The sequence below is a fragment of the Pollachius pollachius genome (assembly GCF_949987615.1).
Source record: "Pollachius pollachius genome assembly, chromosome: 19".
Classification (NCBI taxonomy): Eukaryota; Metazoa; Chordata; class Actinopteri; order Gadiformes; family Gadidae; genus Pollachius; species Pollachius pollachius.
In genome coordinates this window covers 18,118,421-18,139,027 of record NC_136952.1, presented here as the reverse complement: position 1 = coordinate 18,139,027, position 20,607 = coordinate 18,118,421, and the positions used below count along the sequence as shown (strand labels likewise).

Here is a 20,607-nt window from a genome sequence, read left to right as displayed (position 1 = left end):
AGGAACTCAAAGTCACACACACACACACACACACACACACACAGACACACACACACACACACACTAGCGTGAAGTGAAGAGCTCTTTAGCATGGATCGATAACTGAATGACTAAAGCAGTCTTGCAGCAGATCAATGATAATATCATCGCCATAGAACAGTATGGACCAAACAACCTTATATTACTACGCACCAAAGACATCAGTGATAACAGTGACTACAGAGACAGGTCATTAAGGAGCAGGTAGGGATTAGACAGTGAATACAGAGACAGGTCATTAAGGAGCAGGTAGGGGTTAGACAGTGAACACAGAGACAGATCATTAAGGAGCAGGTAGGGGTTAGACAGTGAACACAGAGACAGATCATTAAGGAGCAGGTAGGGGTTAGACAGTGAACACAGAGACAGGTCATTAAGGAGCAGGTTGGGGCTAGCTAGACAGTCAATACAAAGACAGGTCATTAAGGAGCAAGTAGGGGCACCTTGTTGGAACAACTACTAGACTATCCCATGCAGACAACCACAGTTACATGCATTCCACAGCAGACAGCTCCATCAGAAACTCACTAGAGACCAATGATTAAACATTCTAAAGGCAGCGTAATGTCAGTCTCAAATATCTCCAGAATGATATGTTTTAAGTTGGATTTATTCAAAGACCGATACAATTGTTTTTTATAAATATTTGGACAATTCACACTGAATCAAATTCCTTGGAGGCTCTGTGACGGTTTTAATACAGATGGTGAGAGCATAAGACTGCATATGGCGGATTACATACAGAGACAGGGTGAAGTAATGATGGTGACAGTTCAAGTCCTCACATGACATTTGTAGCGATTTGTGTCTGAGGAACACCACATTATCCTCCCTCTCCAGCTGCCTGCTAGAAGGCTTCCCGCCTCAATGTTTCTGTCAGATAATGATGCATGCTGGGAATTGGGAAACGTTCAGAGCCAGCCTCACTTCCCCGTGTTTATAAACAAACATACGCCATTTTGTTTTTCCGGGACCGCAGCGGGGGAACTAGTTTGAGTCTCACTTTATGTTTGCTGTTCTTTGATTTTTCTTGCTTACTTTCTTTCTTCTTTTTCTTCTTTCTATTATATTTCTAGTAATGTACGTTGTGATGCTGACTGACTATCTTATGAAAAAAAATCACAAGAACTTAAAGATTAATCAATTGCATCACTGTATTGGCACCTACATGCAGCACATGTATTAAGCACAATTCAACCCTCAATGCATCACACAATACAGGGTGGCACACTGGAGTGCAGCTTGGACCTCTATTCTGAACATGGCAAACTGATTTCACATATTGGTGGGCATCACCAGTTCAAACTAACAAAATCTAAACAAAAGCATGTAAATACAAAAGAAAGCCTATCTGTAAATCACATTTTAAGGTATGTTACAACATATTAGGCTACAACTTAACACACATACCATACTAAGTATTTGACTAAAAGAAACAGGATGTTATACTGACGTCTATTCTGCCAGCAACTATAGTTCTACTAGCAGACTATAGTACACACCTCACATTGACCCAGGAAAACATCTAAACCCCCCGGCAGGTGCACACTGTGGTATTTGTGGGTATCGTTTACTTAGTTTAGAATGAAGGGACGGAGCTTCGCAGTATGTTGCTTTATTGCTGGAGAACTAACAGAATCTGCCACGTACACATCACATCCGGTTCGCGCCTCTACTACCGTAATGACGTAAGCAGTACGTGCAAGCTTATGGTAAATATTAACATGTATTCAGACTACTGGCATGATCTGAATACTACATCACTTCTTTTTTTTTTTTTAACTTGAACTCAACGTTGTCTGTTACTTCCACTTCTGGTTACTTTGAATATTCATTAACTAATTAACGTCCACTTGGTCTGTAAACAACAATAAACCATTAGGCAAACAACTGGATTGCTTCAGTCTAATGCACCACATAAATGCTTTCTCAAATATCATTTCACCTATGGAACATAGAATCAACTTTGCAAACACTTTCAAATACAAAATTTGTCTGGAGATAAATCTCTTTTTTTTTTCATTGCTGAACACTCTTTTCAAACTTTAGCAAATTCAGTCCATTTCACAGTCCATTTTTTTTTTTTTTCAGGCCGTATCAAAGTTCTTGAGGTACTGTGGAGGCAGTCGGTGCCTAGCAGGGTACCTTCCTAACACTGGGATTGTGTCAGCGGTGACTTCTCCATCCTCTACTTCTGTTACAGATGTGTCGCGCAGGCTATGGTTGAGCTTCTTGAAGAAGGAGGAGTTTCTTGTCACTCTGTGTCCAGTCCGCTCAGCTGTGACCATAGAGCCTTTGACGGTGGTCACTCTGTACGGCTTAGGATTGTAGGCTGTAGTAAGTTTATTGTGTCTGGGTTGAGAGCACAGCACCATGTCACCAGGTCGGAGAGGGTAAGGCGCAGCGTGATGGCAAGTGTCTGAGTACGCCTTCATTTTGGCTTTGGCCTTGCGGTCTCTCCTGCGAAGATCCTCGTCTGGTCTGATAGGTGTGCTCATTGAAGGCATCTTTGTGTGCATCCTGGGGTTGAGCAGCAACTCAGCAGGTGATGTTGTTGTTGTGCTGTGTGGTGTTGCACGGTACTCCCGTAGGAATGTGTAGAGATGCTGCTTCCAGGGGATGTTTTCCATGTGGGCAACACGGAGGCACTTTCCAAGTGTTCTCATGAACCTCTCTGCAGTTGCGTTTGCCTGGGGCCATAGTGGCGTGATTTTCCGATGGTGAAACCCCATGTAGGCTGCAAACTTGCTGAACTGCTCACCGTTGAAAGGGGGGCCGTTGTCGGTCTTCACCGTTCTGGGGATGCCAAGCATCGAGAAGATCTTGTCCATGACAGGGATGACCGAATTTGCAGAGGTGGAGTGCATGACTTCCACTACAGGATACCGGGAGTACTCGTCCACGATAACTAGCAAATGTTCACCTGTCGGCAGTGGGCCGTAGAAGTCTGCACTGACATCTTGCCAGACTGTGTCGGGGAGTTCTGACATCTGCAGTGGTTCGTTGTGTGTTTCTGGTGTATTAGCTTGACATGCCAAACAGTTTCTCACCATCGCCTCAGCTTGTCGATCGATGTTTGGAAACCACACCCTCTCTCTCAGGAGTGCCTTTGTCTTTGTGATTCCCTGATGCGCCTCGTGTGCGAGCTGGAGGACCCTGTGCTCGAGTGCGGAGGGAATGACGATTCTGGAACCTTTTAGTATAATGTCATTTTCATGTAACACTGTGAGCTCGCTTTTCACATGTTCATATTGTCTCAGTACAGTGTCTTTTGTGACTGTGTGCCACGTATTGTTGCGTATGAGAGTACTGACCTTTTGTAGTGTTTCATCTTTGAGTGTCTCACACTTGATTTCATCCAGAGTCATTGCTTTTGGTGTGCTGTTATGCATGATGAAGTTCACGTATTCTTCAGCTACTTTCGTTGCACGGGTGTTCTTGGTAGGTGCTTGTGCTGGGATTGGGTGACGGGACATGTAGTCTCCCGGATTATCAGACCCTTTTCTGTATTCTACTTTGAGGTTGTACGGCTGCAGTCGAAGTCCCCATCTTTCGATGCGGGCGGGCGGCTTGGACCTCGGGTTGTTCCAGATGAGCTTGAGTGGCTTGTGATCCGTCACCATAGTGAACTCTTTGCCGTAGATATAGAGATGAAAATGTTCACAGCTCCATACGATTGCAAGCGCTTCACGCTCTGTCTGAGAGTAGCGCCTCTCTACATCACTGAGCGCTCGGCTTGCATATGCGATGATGTGTTTCTTTTCTTTGTTCTTTTGCAGCAGTATTGCGCCAAGTCCTACTGGACTAGCGTCAACAATGAGCTCTGTTTCCCTGTTCGGGTCGAAGTACGCCATCGTGGTCTCACTGGTGAGACTCTCTCAGCGTGCTCAGCGCTGCGTCCTGTTCCGCACCCCACTGCCAGGGAGTGCTCTTCCTCGTGAGCTTTCTCAGCGGCTCCGTGACTGTAGCGAAGTCGGGAATGAAGCGTGAGCAGTAGTTCGCCATGCCCAAAAGGCTTCTTACCTCTGCTGCATCCTTGGGTTTGTCAGCTTGGCGTATACTGTCAACCTTCTTCGGATCAGCTGAGACGCCGCCATCTGAGAATATGAACCCGAAGAACTCTAGTCGAGTCTTGTTGAACTCGCACTTCTTGCTGTTCAGTGTGAGGCCGCGCTCTTTTAGTCGCTGGAACACAGCAGTCAGGCTCTTGTCGTGATCAGCCTGTGTCGCCCCGTAAACGATGATGTCATCGCTGAGATTCTTCACCCCGGCGATGGCCTGAAGTGTCTGATGGATGGCGTTCTGAAATACCTCAGCAGCTGAGGAGATGCCGAAGTTGAGGCGCTTGTACCTCCTCAGTCCCAGGTGCGTTGTGAATGTGGTAATGTACCTGCTGTTGGGATGTAATTCCAGCTGGTGGTATCCCGACGTCAGGTCCAGCTTTGAGAATACAGTTGCTCCATTCAGTTCGTGTATGACGTCGTCGATAGTGGGAGTCAGGTGGCGCTCTCTTTGGATGGCTGTGTTTGCCTGCCGCATGTCGACACATATGCGCACCTTGTCTGGATCCTTGGGCTTTGGTGGTGTTACGATGGGCGAGACCCAGGGCGTCGGGCCTGTCACTTCCTCGATGATGTCCTCGGCTTCGAGTTTGCGTAGCTCAGCTTCAACTTTCTCACGTACATGAAAAGGAACTCTGCGATGTGGCTGACATGTTGGTTGTATGTCTGGGTCGATATGTAGTGTGACTTGAAAGTCTTTGAGCTTACCGATGCCATCAAACAGCTCGGGGTGGCTGTTCACGAGCTCATCCGCCACTGTGAGCCTCATTGGGGGAAGGCTGATAGAATGTGCAATTTTGATCAACCCCAGTTCATCAGCTGTCTGGTAGCTGAGTAGGGAGCAGCCATCACCTTTGATCACGTAGAACGTTCCATCTGTTTTGTTCTTATTCCTCGCCTCCACGCTGCCTGTGAACTTCCCCAGGATGGGTAGCGCGTCTTTGGATCCATAGGCTAGTATTCTGAGATCTGTGTGTTGGAGGCGGGGCTGGATACTCAGGTTATTAAATGTCTTTTCACTGATAATGTTTACTGCAGCACCGGAGTCAATCAGAGCTGGCACTGTGTCTCCGTTCAGCTTGATTTTTGTCAGTGGCTGCTTAGTGTCTTTATTGCTTTTAACAGTGTACGCATAACATTCATCACTGCTTGAGGATAACTCACGCTGAGCTGGTTCACTTTGTGTTTCTACCTGGTTGACTCTTTTCCTGTAGTCTTTCTTGTAGGTCCTTGTGTCTGTTTTCTGCTCAGTGTGTTGTGGTTTCGACCTACACTGTCTTGCAAAGTGGTTTTGCTTGCCACACGCTTTGCACTGTTCGCCTCTTGCAGGGCATTCGTTACTGTGTGGCCACTCGCCACCACAGTTTCTGCATAGGGTGTTGCTGCCACCTATTGGACGTTTTTGGTATGCCTCCTTCTGGGGTCGTCTATGCACTTGATTCACTGCCACAACGAGACTAGAACCCTCTTCAATTCCTTTTGACTGTAATTCAGACAGTTCCATCGTCCTGCCGTATTCAATGAGTTCTTTTAATGTCTTATTTGTCTCCCTCAAACCGTATTTGCGCACCCTGGAGGACGTGCAGCTTTGAATGATCTGTGATTTTATTTCATTGTCTACATCACCAAACTCGCAGTGTTTTGCTAGCATTCGAAGTCTGGTATTATAAACATCTAAATTCTCACCAGGCAGCTGTGTGGCTTTCCTGAACACGTAGACCTCGTACTGGACATTCTTTTTCGGGGAGAAGTAGTCGGTGAGTTTCGTCTTCACATCTCCATACTTGTCTCCTTCCCCCGCCACCGTATCGTATATGTCGTGCACTCTTTCGCCGGCTGGATGCAGTAGAAGGACTTTCAATCTTGACTCTCCGGTGATATTCACAGCCGTGGTGTAGTTCTCGAATCTCCGAAGCCACTTAGTCCATCGCGGTCCGATAGAGCTATGTTCGCTCTCGGTATCGAACGGTGGTACGGTCGGGCCATGTGCTAACATCATGTTGCCTGTCTGTCTCTTTCGCTCCAAACTTTTTTCCGCACGCAATATTCCACTCTCCGGGGAAACGTGTAGTACTTCTCCTGGATCCTCGTCGCCAGTGTGGTATTTTTGGGTATCGTTTACTTAGTTTAGAATGAAGAGACGGAGCTTCGCAGTATGTTGCTTTATTGCTGGAGAACTAACAGAATCTGCCACGTACACATCACATCCGGTTCGCGCCTCTACTACCGTAATGACGTAAGCAGTACGTGCAAGCTTATGGTAAATATTAACATGTATTCAGACTACTGGCATGATCTGAATACTACACACACCTCACATTGTCCCAGGTACAAACCTCAGCCATCAGCTCTTTGTACGCTATCTACATGTTCCCATTTATCTAGTATATTCAATTATCTACTAGGGATGGGTCAGAATATCCAATTATTAGATTATTCGTTCCCGAGGGTCAGAGTCAATTTTTTATTTTTTTTCCCATTTGAATAAACAAGGGGCTAATGCACACCCTGCAGCCAATCAGAATCGAGTGTTCCCCCAGACCATGGTATAACAATAGGGGTATTATCCTCCTTTTCGTCAGGATTTTTACTATTTTTGGCTGGTGGCGACCAACAATGAAAAATTGTTGTCTGGCTGCCTTTCAGTGTCCTTTTCATCTCCACATTCAGTTAGCATGAACCTGTCTTTCTCCAACTATTCATCCCAGCGACTGTGGGAAATAGTTCGGTTTGGTAGAGAAATAGGGTTGGGTAATACATTACAGTTGATTAAAACATGATACTATCTTGCTGGCAAATGAAATTAATAAAGAAAACAAATAAGTTATTAATTCAAAATATTCCACATTTTTGTTAATCTGAATTATGTGTGATGATATTGGGATGGTTATATTAGCTGGATCTGATTTTTTGGGGGGTCATGACCCCCCTGACCCACCCGCAAATCACGCGCCTGATAGAAGGTAACAGCAGTACGATACTATCAAGTAAATTCAACTTCTGCTCCCACAGCAATTTCGGTTGAAGAGGATATCTGAAATTGTTTTACTCCCCACAGTCCAAGTGGAGAAGATTCTTCGGATGATTGAGTCGGAGGTGGACAGCTTTATTCTTTGGTTTGACTCACTCAGAGAGGATTCACCAACGTCACATGTTCCGCTCAACCCTCTAGGTCACAACACACCACCACACCTGGCCCTCTGACTGACACACTGGCCTCAGCAGTGAGCTGGTGGTCTGATCCAGAGCGCACACAGCACCACGCAACACCTCCACAACATGAGCCCATGCTCTGACGGAGCACAAACAGCACCACCCACCAACTCCACAACATGAGCCAGTACCTTTCTACCTCAATCACAAAAAACACTTATTGTAATATAAGTATAGTATTTTGTTTGTCTCTTATGCTCGCTTACACCTATTTCTGTTCAAATAATTGGTCGCGAATAATTAGATAGAATATAGCTAAAAATTATTTGTATAATTAGAATTACAATAATCAGGTATTACAGAAAAGCATCTGTCTTTGGGGAAAGCTTTCACCACAATGCCCAGAATATGGTATTTTGTAGTTAACAAGGACTACAGCATCCATTAACTCAACCTGTAGATGGGTTCTGAGTTTGTCTTTTCAGTGACCAAACAAGAAATCAATTGAGATTTGAACCCAATAAGGAAAAAAGAGACCATTATTATTTTGTGACAAAATGCCACACAAGCAAACAAACATTAATTAACGATAACAATCACCCTAACAAGGTTAGGAAAGTTAATTACAATAAAAAGTGTGCAATCAAAACCTCAGCAAAATTACGCACTCACACACTCACAAACACACACACACACACACACACACACACACACACACACACACGCACACATAGGAACACACACACACACACATACACACACACACACACACATACACACACACACACACACACACACACAGGGAACATGGTATGACATCACACACACACAAACACACACAGTGGAACATGGTATGACATCACACACAGGTAACATGGTATAAAAATTACACACTCACACACTCACACTCACAAACACACATACACACACACGCACACATACGAACACACACACACACAAACACAAACACACACTCATTCCAGCACCTGATCTGACATCAGGCCCCCACCGCTCCTCTCAGCGAGTATCTTATTGTGATCTGACCTCAGGTCACACCGCCCCAATAAGCGTGTCTTTCACTGTGCGTGTGTCCATTGTTATGGCCAGGCATCAGAGAGCGGGACTGCCTTAAGGAGGGCTTCACCCCCCCAACCCTTTACAGCACGCTGACATCACAGGTTCCTTGGGCTTTCTTATTTGAAACGGAGCATGTTGCGAGACACATCATGGCTTTGGTGTTAAACGCAGCAATACTGTGAGATACATGATGCTTTTACTTTGAAGAGGCAAAAGGTCCTTCCAGTAGAATCACAAACATTTGAGACAACGGAATACATGCCCAAGGAAACAAATGTACTCATGGATATGCACAGACCAACACCAGCACACATTCAGTGGTAATAGGCATTGTTGTCAGTGGCCAATAATAACCTGCATCATTACACACACACACACACACACACACACACACACACACACACACACTCCACGACTTGTGGAAGTCCCACAAGCCCATCATTACATGGGTAATACACTGGACTGAACGCCCTGGACCACTCAGTCACCGTGCCAACCTGTTGCTAGGCAACCAAGAGGAAAGGAGGAGAGGGGGGAGGTGAAGAATGGAGAAGGGAGAAGGGGGGAGCCAAAGAGGGAGAGTAGAGTAGGAGGGCAGAGAGGAAGAAAAGAGGAGAGGGATAGAGGAAGAGTGGAGGAGACCATGGGAGAGGAGGAGAGGAGAGGAGAAGATACAGGAAGAGAATAGAGGAGCTGGGGGATAGGAGGGGATAGAGGAGGTAGGGGACCGGAGAGGAGACTAGGGGAGAGGAGAGGAGAAGATACAGGAATAGGATAGAGGAGGGTGGGGGATAGGAGAGGAGGAGATGAGGAGAGGCGGAGAGGATAGAGGAGGTGGGGATAGGAGTGGAGGGGAGGAGGAAAGGATAGAGGAGGTAGGGATCAGAGAGGAGGCGAGGAGGAGAGGATAGGGGAGGTGTGGGGTAGGAGAGGAGAGTAGAACGATCAGTTTTAAACTCATCAGTGTCTAGCCTGCAGCATGAGACATAATACACCACACGCTGTCTGGTGTCAACGCAGAACCTCAAACACACACACACATCCCTACGTGCATACACACTGCATGCTGGTGGAGACGAGGTCCGATGGAGGCATTGTAGAGAGACTCCTGGATATCTGATGAATGCTCACGTTGGTCATGGTCGTTGCACGATTCATACACATGCGACTCTCGTTGCTCTCCTCCATCCTAATAACAACATCGTAATTATTACGTCAAGCACTGTTCAGAACCCAAACACTGTTCAGAACCCAAACACTTCTCAGAACCCAAACACTGTTCAGAACCCAAACATTGCTCAGAACGCAAGCTCTGTTCAGAAGCAAAACGCTGCTCAGAACCCAAACACTGTTCAGAACCCGACCACTGCTCAGAACCCGAGCACTGTTCAGAACCCGAGCACTGTTCAGAACCCGAGCACTGTTCCAAACTCAAGTTTCCATCAATTTCAGGCCGTTAAAACTCAAATTGTGGTCTGGTCATGGCAACAATACCAAGGATGCATCCGTCCTCCTCCGGGAGGTGTCTGAGATAGACCCAGGTCTGACACAGTGTTACGTAGAGACGCCTGAGTGTGGACACAAACACACGGCACTGGAGCAGACCAGGTCAGATAAAGGGAGCGTAAAACAAGAATCCTGTTTTTTTGAGGAACACTGACTTTGGCGGAGGTCAGCGTTGCTGTTTCACAACTCATGAATATACTTTGAATATCATTCTGTTACCAATGTGACTCCACAACCAAACACGCACACACACACACACACACACCGTTTCAAACTTTCAAAATAGGTACACGCACACACACGCGCCTCCACAATCACAAGGAGTCATGAAGGGGTCACCAGCATTAAGTAAAGGTCTCATTGCACATGTCTGACCGATCTATAACTTCACAACCAAGACAGCTCAAATCGAAAGAAAAAGAAAATATGCTTGGTTTCTGTCATTACGCTGCAGGTATGGTTTCAGAGTTGGTCAGAGCGAGGGCAGAAAAGAGCAGAAGAGAACAAGATTCTGAAACCAAAATTCTCTGACCCTTCCCCAGCTATGATTCTCCGCTATAGAGCAGTGTCGCATTTCACCCACAAATGATTGACAAGCAAGATGAATTTGCTGAACCAATCAGGGTAGAGACACCCTGATTGGTCAGAAATTAGCAGGAAGCGGTGTATGATAACTTCATATCATAGCGCTTCAATGAGACCTACGAGATATAAAGTTGACCAAAACAAAACAGGAAATAATAAGGGTTTATATATATATATATATATATATATATATATATATATATATATATATAGTGTCTACAGTATATGCACGCAATACTTACCCTGCTATACGTATTCATATAAGCATAGAATGGAAGCTGCGTAGTGTTTTTAGTTTCCTCTTTAAACATTTACATAGAATTCCATTCACAAAAGTGTCAGCTGAATAGCAGACACTTTTGTCCTCCGACGGCCTACAAGCAAAGCCTACAATCAATACTGGAGTGGCTGTGTACCGATTCCGAGAGCTGCACAGCGTAGTTTCATCAAATAAAGCAACTGAACGAGTGAAGGCTACGTAAAGGGATCAGAACAACAGTCCACCGTCGGCAGCACTGACGTCTTCACCAGAGCAAAGGAGCCCACCTTCAGTCTCATTGTGACCAAGGTCGTTTAGGATTACACCAGCGCTGGTTGTAGACGTGTTTAGTTATAGTGTTTTACTGGGCCTGGACAACAGTGACATCAGAGACATTTACTACAGAGCTGGAGGGGACAGTCTGGAGGACGAACGGCCAAAACATTAACTCTCTCTCTGCTTAAAAGAAAGAGAGAGAGAGAGCTTACTTATGGATGGAAAGTGAGAGTTAATGTTGGGAGAGGGAGAGAGAAGGACAACAAATGAGCTGCTGATGGAGAGAGGGAGTGACATCATCTAACGAGAAGAGAGAGAGAGAAGAGCTGAGAGAGAGAGAGAGAGAGAGAGAATGAGAGAGTGAGAGAGAGAGAGAGAGAGAGAGAGAGAGAGAGAGAGAAAGAGAGAGTGAGAGTGGGTGTGTGTGCGTGAGAGAAAGAGAATGATGGGAGAGAGAGAAAGAGAGAGAGAGAGAGAGAGTCAGAGTGTATGTGAATGTGAGTGTGAGTATGAATGTGTGTGTGTGTGTGTGTGTGTGTGTGTGTGTGTGTGTGTGTGTGTGTGTGTGTGTGTGTGTGTGTGTGTGTGTGTGTGTGTGTGTGTGTGTGTGTGTGTGTGTGTGTGTGTGTGTGTGTGTGGCAGAATAAGTATGATACAGACATGCTTCGCCCGTGATGATAGCATCTTTCTAACATCCTCACAATCTGCCATCATTAGCATGTTGTTGCTTGCTGCTATGTTTCCAAGTATCTTTTCTGAGAGCTGCAAATACCCTGTGGATATTCTGGGAAACATAGTACTGGGAATGGAAATGTAGTTCTGTTCCAAACAGCCATTCACGCCTTTCTAAATTGAATCCATTTAGGATTTAGCTGACTTTAATCCATAGAGTGTGTTTCAAAGATGTAATTTAGGAAAAGGTTGGGGTTGGAGGATGCCTTTAGGGAGACTGGGAGTATTTGAGATTCTAAGCCTGACTATGTCACTAGACATAGACAGTCATCCACCAACACATCTACTCACAAATATCACCTGGCAAAAATCAATCAGTTGAAACCTAGATGAAATCTGTCCCTCACTCCTCTCCCTAACCCCTGAGAACATGACATCACCAGCACACTGTCAGAATACCTGTTCTTATCAGAGGCTTTCATCCAATCCACAGGAAAGTGGAACAGAATTCACACAGCAATTGTCCAATCAAAAACAAGAACAGATCGGAACTCAGAATGGTGAACTGGTGAAAGAAAAGATGCATTGAGACATCTTTGTCCAAGACAACTTCCACTGGAAGACATAGATGTCTGAAACGGCGGAATTGCAGAGGGCGGCCCATAGGTGTGCCTGGCTGCAGGGCACTGCGGCAGGCAGCAGAATCTTACAGAAACCACAACTACTTGCTATGAATAATTACCAATCAGCAGTAGACAAGATCTGAGGCCCAATTAGAGTGAAAAAACACACACAGAAACACACGCACACATACTCACACAAACACACACACTTACACAAACACACAGACACACCGTCAACACAGACAGACACACACACACAGACAAACACACATACACAAAAACATAAAGGGCTTTCTCTCTTCCTAACTGTTTGTCTATCTACCTACATGTCTGTTGTGCATGTGAGTGATCTGCTTGTGTATGTAACCAACCGGCCCACTGTGAAGGAGTTAACCTTTTAGAGAAATCAACAGGATTAGGGTGGATGCATGGCTATGGAAACACACACAGTCATTTCATTCCACTCTATTAATTATTCAAGAACCCTAGAATCAAATCCAAATATTATCCACAAACAAATCGCTGACTGATATACAACTCAAGAGATAGAATACAACGAAGTATACAACATATATATATATATAAACATATATATATATACATATATATATATATATATACATTCATATTTATATATATATGTATATTTTTTTTTTTTTACATATATATTTATATATAGGCCTATATATATAGCACAACACATTATACATCTAAGATAACCAAATGCTGACTCTATGGTTCTTCCTTGATGTGTAGATCAAAGGTGTGATCTGAGAGCAGTAAAGGGTTAATCGCTCACACAGCTTTATAATCCTATCGACAGCTTAAGAAACCCCTCAGATGAAAACACACAAACACTCTTATACACACACACATATATATATATATATATGTACAAATATATGATATTGCTGAAGTATTTCAATAAACTGTCACCTGAGCCATCAGCATCAGTTTGTACACACACACGTACCCCCCCACACACATATGTAAATATATATATGTATATATATATATATATATTTATATATATATATATATATATGCATATATATACACACACACACACACAAGCTTTTACACTGTTGCATGCATCGGGTAGGATTTCAGCCCCTTGTGTTTGTGTGTATATGAGGGTTTGTGCAAACATGTGTCTGTGTGTGTGTTGAGTGATCTGCAGTAGAGTGACCTGTAGGTTTTGTGTGTATGGGTACGAAGAGAGCTTTTACTCAGTATTATTTTTCCTACTAGGATTCAACTTGAGTCGTGTGAAAGTTAACTTGTGTCTTGTAGATCGACATTGGAAGTGATTTGTAGTAAGCATAACATTTTGCACTAATAGCAAAATGAATAATATAATGTTGTCCAATGTCAATGTGCATTAGTTGCAAAAAGACCAACACAGAGTTTTTTACGGTTGTAGTAGTTTTTATCCAGCAAAGGCTGTGTTTACCGGCCTCCAAATACGGTAGCCACGTTGCCATACGATCCAAAGGCCAAGGCAGTGTTTTGAACATACGTCTATGCCCTCCACCACCAAAGAAGAAACCTCAGTAATTATCAGCATTTTTTGTCGGTATTTGTGCAAAATGTAGGACCCGGTATCATAAAATTGTGTGATTATTTTTTTTAATATAAATTATGCAAATCCATTCAAATGTCGATTTACAAGACACAAGTTCACTTTTACAAGGCACAAGTTGACTCGTAGTAATTAGTTATTGTTTCATAATGAAATAATTATGAAACAAAGCTCTCTTTGTGCCCATACACACAGAAACCTCATCTCTACTGCAGGTTACTTAGCACAAAAACAAACACAGACACACTCTCGCACAAACCATTAGACGCACACACTCGCACAGGGCTGAAATCCCACCTGATGCATGCAACGGTGGGACCAGACTGTTTCCTCAGGGATCCTACAGTCGAACACACATCTACACACATCCTCACTACGATGGGATGTGGTTTAAAGAGGTGCTCCCTTCACATCTGGAGACATCTTCTGGGAACACGCATGTCTGCCGTCACAGAAAAACTAAACAGTCAAACTAGAACTAGAGGATTCCAGCACTCTCTCTCAAACACACACACACACACACACACACACACACACACATCCATCCTCTGTCTCTCTCTCACACGCCTATCGCCATGGAAACCGCCCAGCCCCCATCCTCTCCAGTCGCTCACAGTTCGCTGATGCATGCAGCGGTGCTTTTGTGTGTGTGTGTGTGTGTGTGTGTGTGTGTGTGTGTGTGTGTGTTTCGGCCCGCCTGTGTGTTTATGTGTAGGTGTGGGTGTGCCCTTGCTCGCACAAAAATATGGGCAGCCTCTCCCCTCCCCACGCCGCGAGGCATGGACACCAGAGCGGCGGCACTGTCCGCTCTGGCGTCCATGCCTCGCTGCGCGCCGAGAAACAACGCGTTGGCCCGCACCTCTCAGACCGGCTGAGGGAGACACCCCCTCCTCCCTGACCCCGCCTCACAGCTGGGAGCCCCCAGCTGTGAGGCGGGGTCAGGGAGGAGGGGGGTCCTACCGAGGGTCTGCAGGGAGCAGCGTGGGGCCACAGCGGGGGTCGAAACACACCCGCCGTTTGGAGCCTAGAGAGGGGCGGGTCAAACACACGGACGGACACACACATCACCCCCACCTGGCGGGGCGAGTACTCTTAACGCAGACACACACACACACACACCAAAGAGCACACACCTGGAGACACACACAAACACGCAGGCACCGCACACACAATCACACGGAAACATCAACACTCTCACAGAAACACACGCGTGCACACAGAAACACACGCGTGCATGGACACGGGGGCTGTCACGTTCACACACGTGCGCTAGACACTGAACAAGCACACACACAAGCAGGTTACCTTGCCTCGGCCACTGTGCAGCAGTAGCTCCCACTGCGCCGCGAACTCTGCCCGCCCCGCAGCTCCTCCCGGGACTTGCGGCGGTTAAAGTAGTCGGTGAGCTTCCCGAAACTCGCCATCCTCGTCCCGCTGCCCTCTATGTCTCTCGTCCCTCTGAGTTTGTCTCCTTTGCGCAATGTCTCTCGTCCACTTTCTCCTTTTCTCTCTCTCCTTCTCTCTCTCTCTCTCTCTCTCTCTCTCTCTCTCTCTCTCTCTCTCTCTCTCTCTTACTTCATAAACCACCTAACAAGAGGGATGTACTCTTGGAGTCTGGACTCTCCCTCTTTTTCTCTTTATATCTTTCTTTCTTAGGTCTCTCGCCCTCTCTCTCTCTCCACTGTGTTGCTATGTCTCTCTCTCTCCTAGCGCCGGGTTCGAACCCCTGGCTCCTGCATCATGCTGCTCAGCGCAGGGAATGATGCTCCACAATGAACACAGGCAAACACCTTCCTCTCTCCTTCCCTCTCTCTCCTCCCTCCCTCTCTCCCTTTCCCTCTCTCTGTACCTCCCTCCAATCCCCCATGTCTCTCTCGCTCTCTCCTCCCTCCTACTCCCTTTCTGTCATCTCTCTCTCTCTCTCTCTCTCTCTCTCTCTCTCCCCCCCCCCCCCCCCCACTCTCCCTCTGATCCCTGTGTGTCGCTCTCTCGTTCGACCGTCCGTCAGGGCGCAGCAGCACAGGCACAGCTTGGCTCTGAAAATAGCTGCGTTTGTAGCCTAGCGATGGAGCCAGCGGGAGGCAGAGAGACATAGCTCTGCAGTAGAGAGAGGGAGAGAGAGTGGGGAGAGATAGACACCTACCCCCGCAGTAGAGAGGAGAGAGAGAGAGACAGAGAGAGAGGGGGATGTGGAGAGAGGGGGATACCCCTGTAGTGAAGAAAGAGAGATGGACAGGGAGAAAGAGAGAGGCAGAGTGAGAGAGAGAGGGGGGAGAGAAAGAGAGAGAGAGAGAGAGAGAGAGAAATAGATTGATAAAGAGCGATCAGCGCAAGATATGCAGTGCTTTTAGGAGGGCTGTGGCTCTGTTTACACACACACACACATACACACACACACACACACACACATACACACACACACACACACAATATAATCAATCACACATTCTCAACAAAATAGTAAGATATGTTGTCTGCGTACATGCCTTATTATAGGTTTTTACAGACACGCAAACATATAAACAGTACATACTGAAAATGCACACACACACACAATTAAAGTTTAATTCTCGGTCCAAACCCACATCTAAAAGAAAGGAAAAACTCAACCAAATGGTTTGTGTCCATGTATCAGTGAGCTGCTGTAATATCAGACTTGTTTTTAAGATTTCAGATTTTGATGAGCTTTGTTGAAGGCCTATCAGAGACTCTTGATAGGCCAATCAATCTCTGATGTCGAAAGTGAGGCGTCAGCCCCCAGGCTCTGTGACATCAGGACCAGTGGCTCAGGGAGAGCTTCCCTAGAGCGGTCTATAGCTATTGCCACCCTGCATGAGGAACAGGCATTCAGGCCCTCAGGCCTGTGTCAGACAGTACAGCCCTATACCAGAGGGAAGCACAAATATATTTTTGGGCAAAATATGAAGTTATTATCAAACAGGTGTCCTCATTTTCCAAGAGAGCTCTCTTCTACACCAATTATTTTCTAAGAGAGCACTCTTAGAAAATGAGGACACCCGTTTGTTTATCAGTGATATGAATCACAGATTTTACCTTGATTATAAAAAATATATTTTGAGTTGAGGGAACCATGGATCCATGTTGAATACCCCCAAACTCAAGGAACCAATATCCAAATGACACTGTCTCCCTGTCACACTAACTCATCAGCTCCACTAGGCTTCACTGGGGAAGAAGAGGCCAGGGAGTGTGTGGGCACTGTGGATTCTCAGTTTGGCTTGCTCTCATCTCCAAAAAGACCGTCTGTCTTTAAACACACAGTGATTAGACAGATGGAGACGGAATCCTCCACCTGGGACCAACCTGAGCTAAGAAGGTCCACTCTACTTCTTTATTGTTTGGTTGTTTGTGTTTTTAACTAGACTAAAGTAGATTCTAGAGCCCTCCTTGAAAATTCCCAACCTTGAACTCGCGCCTTTCAAGACTGCAAGAGGAGATAGTCAGATGAAGTAGCAGGAGGGGGAAAGGGTGCAAACACTGTACTGACAGGACCAGAGAGCACCTCTAGACGACCACACATCAGATTAGACTACATCCCATTAGACTTAATTATTACATTACATTATTACATTTTTGACTATATCAGATTAGATTAGATCACTTAATCGACATTCATTTATTGTGGGAAAAACCTAATCAGCCCGCCTCTCGGCTGAGACCAGCTGATTGGCAGCCCTAGCAGTCTATAAAACACAGAGGAGAGATAGTCGGCATGTTTCACATCTCGCAAGCAGAGGCGTCGTCAGCCCCTTTTCACTGGGGCACGTGCCCAGTAAAAGTTAAATTCCAGTGACCATTATTAAATGAATCTGCAGTAGCGCCGCTCTCGCTATGGAACCGGCGGGAATCATCAAGCGCATCTCCTGCTGCCTCGGAGCCCTGAGTCGAGCCTGCCACTTACCAGCTAATCAAAAAAAGAAAGGGGCTACATAATAGCCAATCAGAAAATAGCACTACTGTATCTGGGTAAGATTTAAGGCAACAAACAATGAAAAAAACATAGTTATTCTGGATTCTTTCAGGTGATTCTTCTGAATGTTTCGTCGTTAACAGAGTGGAAACTATAGGAGCTGGAAACATTAGCACAGAGTCATCCCCTGTTTTAATGTTACAACAAATTCACAAATTCTTTGACACAAACAATGACAACTTGATTGCTGTTAGAGAATGTTGCCCACATAATTAGCATCAGTTTTTCAATACTGAGCGTCTGTAGCCTAAATTTAGCAGCTAGACAGTTGTACAGCCTGCTCTCTCTCTCACACACACCCACCCACACACACACACACACACACACTCACACACACATGCACGCACACACGCGGATAATGAATAATGAATAATGAATGAACAATTGCCTGTCTTCAAAACTTGAGAGCCCTGTAAAAGTATAAGCATTTGTTTTGTGAAGCTGTTGTGTAAAACTAAACATTAGCGTTCTGAAAAACGATTCAGATGGACATCAGGAAATTCTTCATGAACAGGCAGCGGGAGAGGAGCAGTGAGGAGAGATGAGGAGGACGAGGGAGGTATGATAATTGCCCACATTAACGTTAACATTAATATTTATGCTGTTAATAGCCAACAACTGCTAGTATGATGTGCTGTGATGTGATCAATGGTTTAATGGCAAACTCAAATAAGTTTGCTGCATTTGAAAATGTAGCCTATAATCTACAAAAATCAAATTGGGCTATATTAAAAGTCACTAAAAGTCAGTATGAAGGCTTTAGTATTCAAGCTAAAAAGAACTGCAGTATTGGCAGGATGACTATAGGACCCTACCTTCATTTCAATAGTTTTTATCATTTTCAAAAAACAACCTGTAATAGGATATCTGACTAGTTTTGCCTTGGAGGGAAGTACACATCTATTCAGTTTTGTCTATACTGAAAAAGGTAATCTTCCCTGTTGTTAAGTAGGAAAGCCTATGAAATGCATGCAGTGAGTATACTTAGGCCTATGTGGATGTTGCTGGCTAATGGCTGCTACACTAATTGAGGGGCAGGGAGGAGGAGGAGGAGGAGGAGGAGGAGGAGGAGGAGGAGAAGAAGGAAGAGGATGAGAGAGGGGAGAAAGAGCACAGGCTGGGCAGTCCAGGGCCAGGCAGGGGGAGGAGGAGGAGAGAGATAGGCAAGAATCGGATGAGGACATGATGGGGGCTAAACGTAAAACTATTCAGAATATGGAGGAGGATATCTGTGACCTAGGGGAGGTATATTTTTACTCCATGTTCGCAAACTTATGCTGTTTCCACACAGCTTGTAAGTAAGTATACAAGTGCATTTTAGATTTTATCATCTTGTTAAGGCACATCTTTCCTTAAAAGGGAGCATCCTGCATAATACTGCTTCAGACAAAAAGTTGAAGATCATAAAGAGGTGAAGGTCATAAAGAGACTCTGTGTTTATTTGTTTGTTACTTTATTTTCCTGAAATACTTATTTTAAATGTGGATTGAGGTTGAGGTAGCTAATAATCTGAGTCTTTCTTATCTTAAATGGCTGCAGTAAAAGGATCTTATTGTTTGTAAATCTTTGTGTTTAAATAAATATAATTGTACGGCACTCGTGAATCTATCTTTGATTCTTTACCTTTACCAGTGCTTTAATAAAGCCTACAGTATGACAGTGACGATAATGATTTTGAAGCTCATACCCTTCTGTAGCCATCTATTTCACATTGTGCGTACAGTATACACGCCCCTGCTCGTAAAACTGTAGTGAATCTACACAGATTAGGCAGACAGACATGAGCACACACGCATATAACAAACAAACACTGTTTTTGTGTGTGTGTGTTTGTGTGTGTGTGTGTGTGTGTCTGTGTGTGTGTCTGTGTGTGTGTGTGTGTGCGTGTGTCTTCCTAACCTAACTGATAGGAAGACAATAGAAAGGCTGTACCTTCTTATGTCTTTGCCGTTTCCTTACCCTCTCTGTTGGAGTTGATCACACCTAGCTCCCCTCCCTCCCTCCCTCACTCCCTCCCTCTCTCCCTCGTCCATACCCTCTCATCTTCTCAGCCTATCCTCTCAGGGGGATGTGCGTCTGTGCTATTCAAGGTACTTCAGATGAATAGTGATGTAGTGTTACAAAGCGGTCTTCTGATCCTGGTACAAGCCTCGACGTCAGTTCACAACGCTTTGAAGAGGCAGGTCGAGATCTAATCTGGCCTCAGGCGGCCCTCTCTCGCAGCCTGACCCCAGGTCAGAGAGACGGGGACGAGCTCTTCCTTCAAACTTCACATGTCTCTCTTCTCCTCCCTTCATCTGCTCTCCCTCCTCGCTCTCCGTCTTCATCGTCATCCTCAGAACCTTCCCCAGTGCGCCCCCACCCCCTCTGTTTGTGTACACCTCTCTGTCTCTCCACCTCGAAGTGGTTGATGGTTCAGATCCCCGCCATGGGTCTATGAGGGGGACGGTTGCCATGGTAACAAGGAGCTGGTGCCCTCTCTGCGTCTTCTTCCTTATAAATCTGGAACTTTCCTGAAAGAACAAACACTCAGCCTACTGCCTCAATACTCACTGGGATTATCGGACAATAATAAATGGTAAAAACTCACTGGGATTAGAGGTGGTTACCATGGTAACAGATCACAGGGATTAGTGGTGGTTACCAATGGTAACAGCTCACTGGGATTAGAGGTGGTTGCCATGGTAACAGATCACGGGGATTAGAGGTGGTTGCCGTGGTAACAGATCACTGGGATTAGAGGGGGTTACCATGGTAACAGATCACTGGGATTAGAGGTGGTT

The 20,607-nt window shown here is 45.3% G+C and overlaps 1 protein-coding gene across 1 annotated transcript in view; it reads right to left on the bottom strand.

Annotated features, from left to right (window-relative positions):
* Positions 1-15,257, bottom strand: part of ankfn1b (ankyrin repeat and fibronectin type III domain containing 1b) — a gene marked incomplete at both ends in the record, with an annotated part of 106,156 nt that extends 90,899 nt beyond the window's left edge. The window contains one exon of the mRNA XM_079756856.1: positions 15,139-15,257. Within this exon, the coding sequence (XP_079612982.1) occupies positions 15,139-15,257 (119 nt within the window). The remainder of the gene's footprint in view (positions 1-15,138) is intronic.
* Between the last annotated feature and the right edge of the window lie 5,350 nt (positions 15,258-20,607).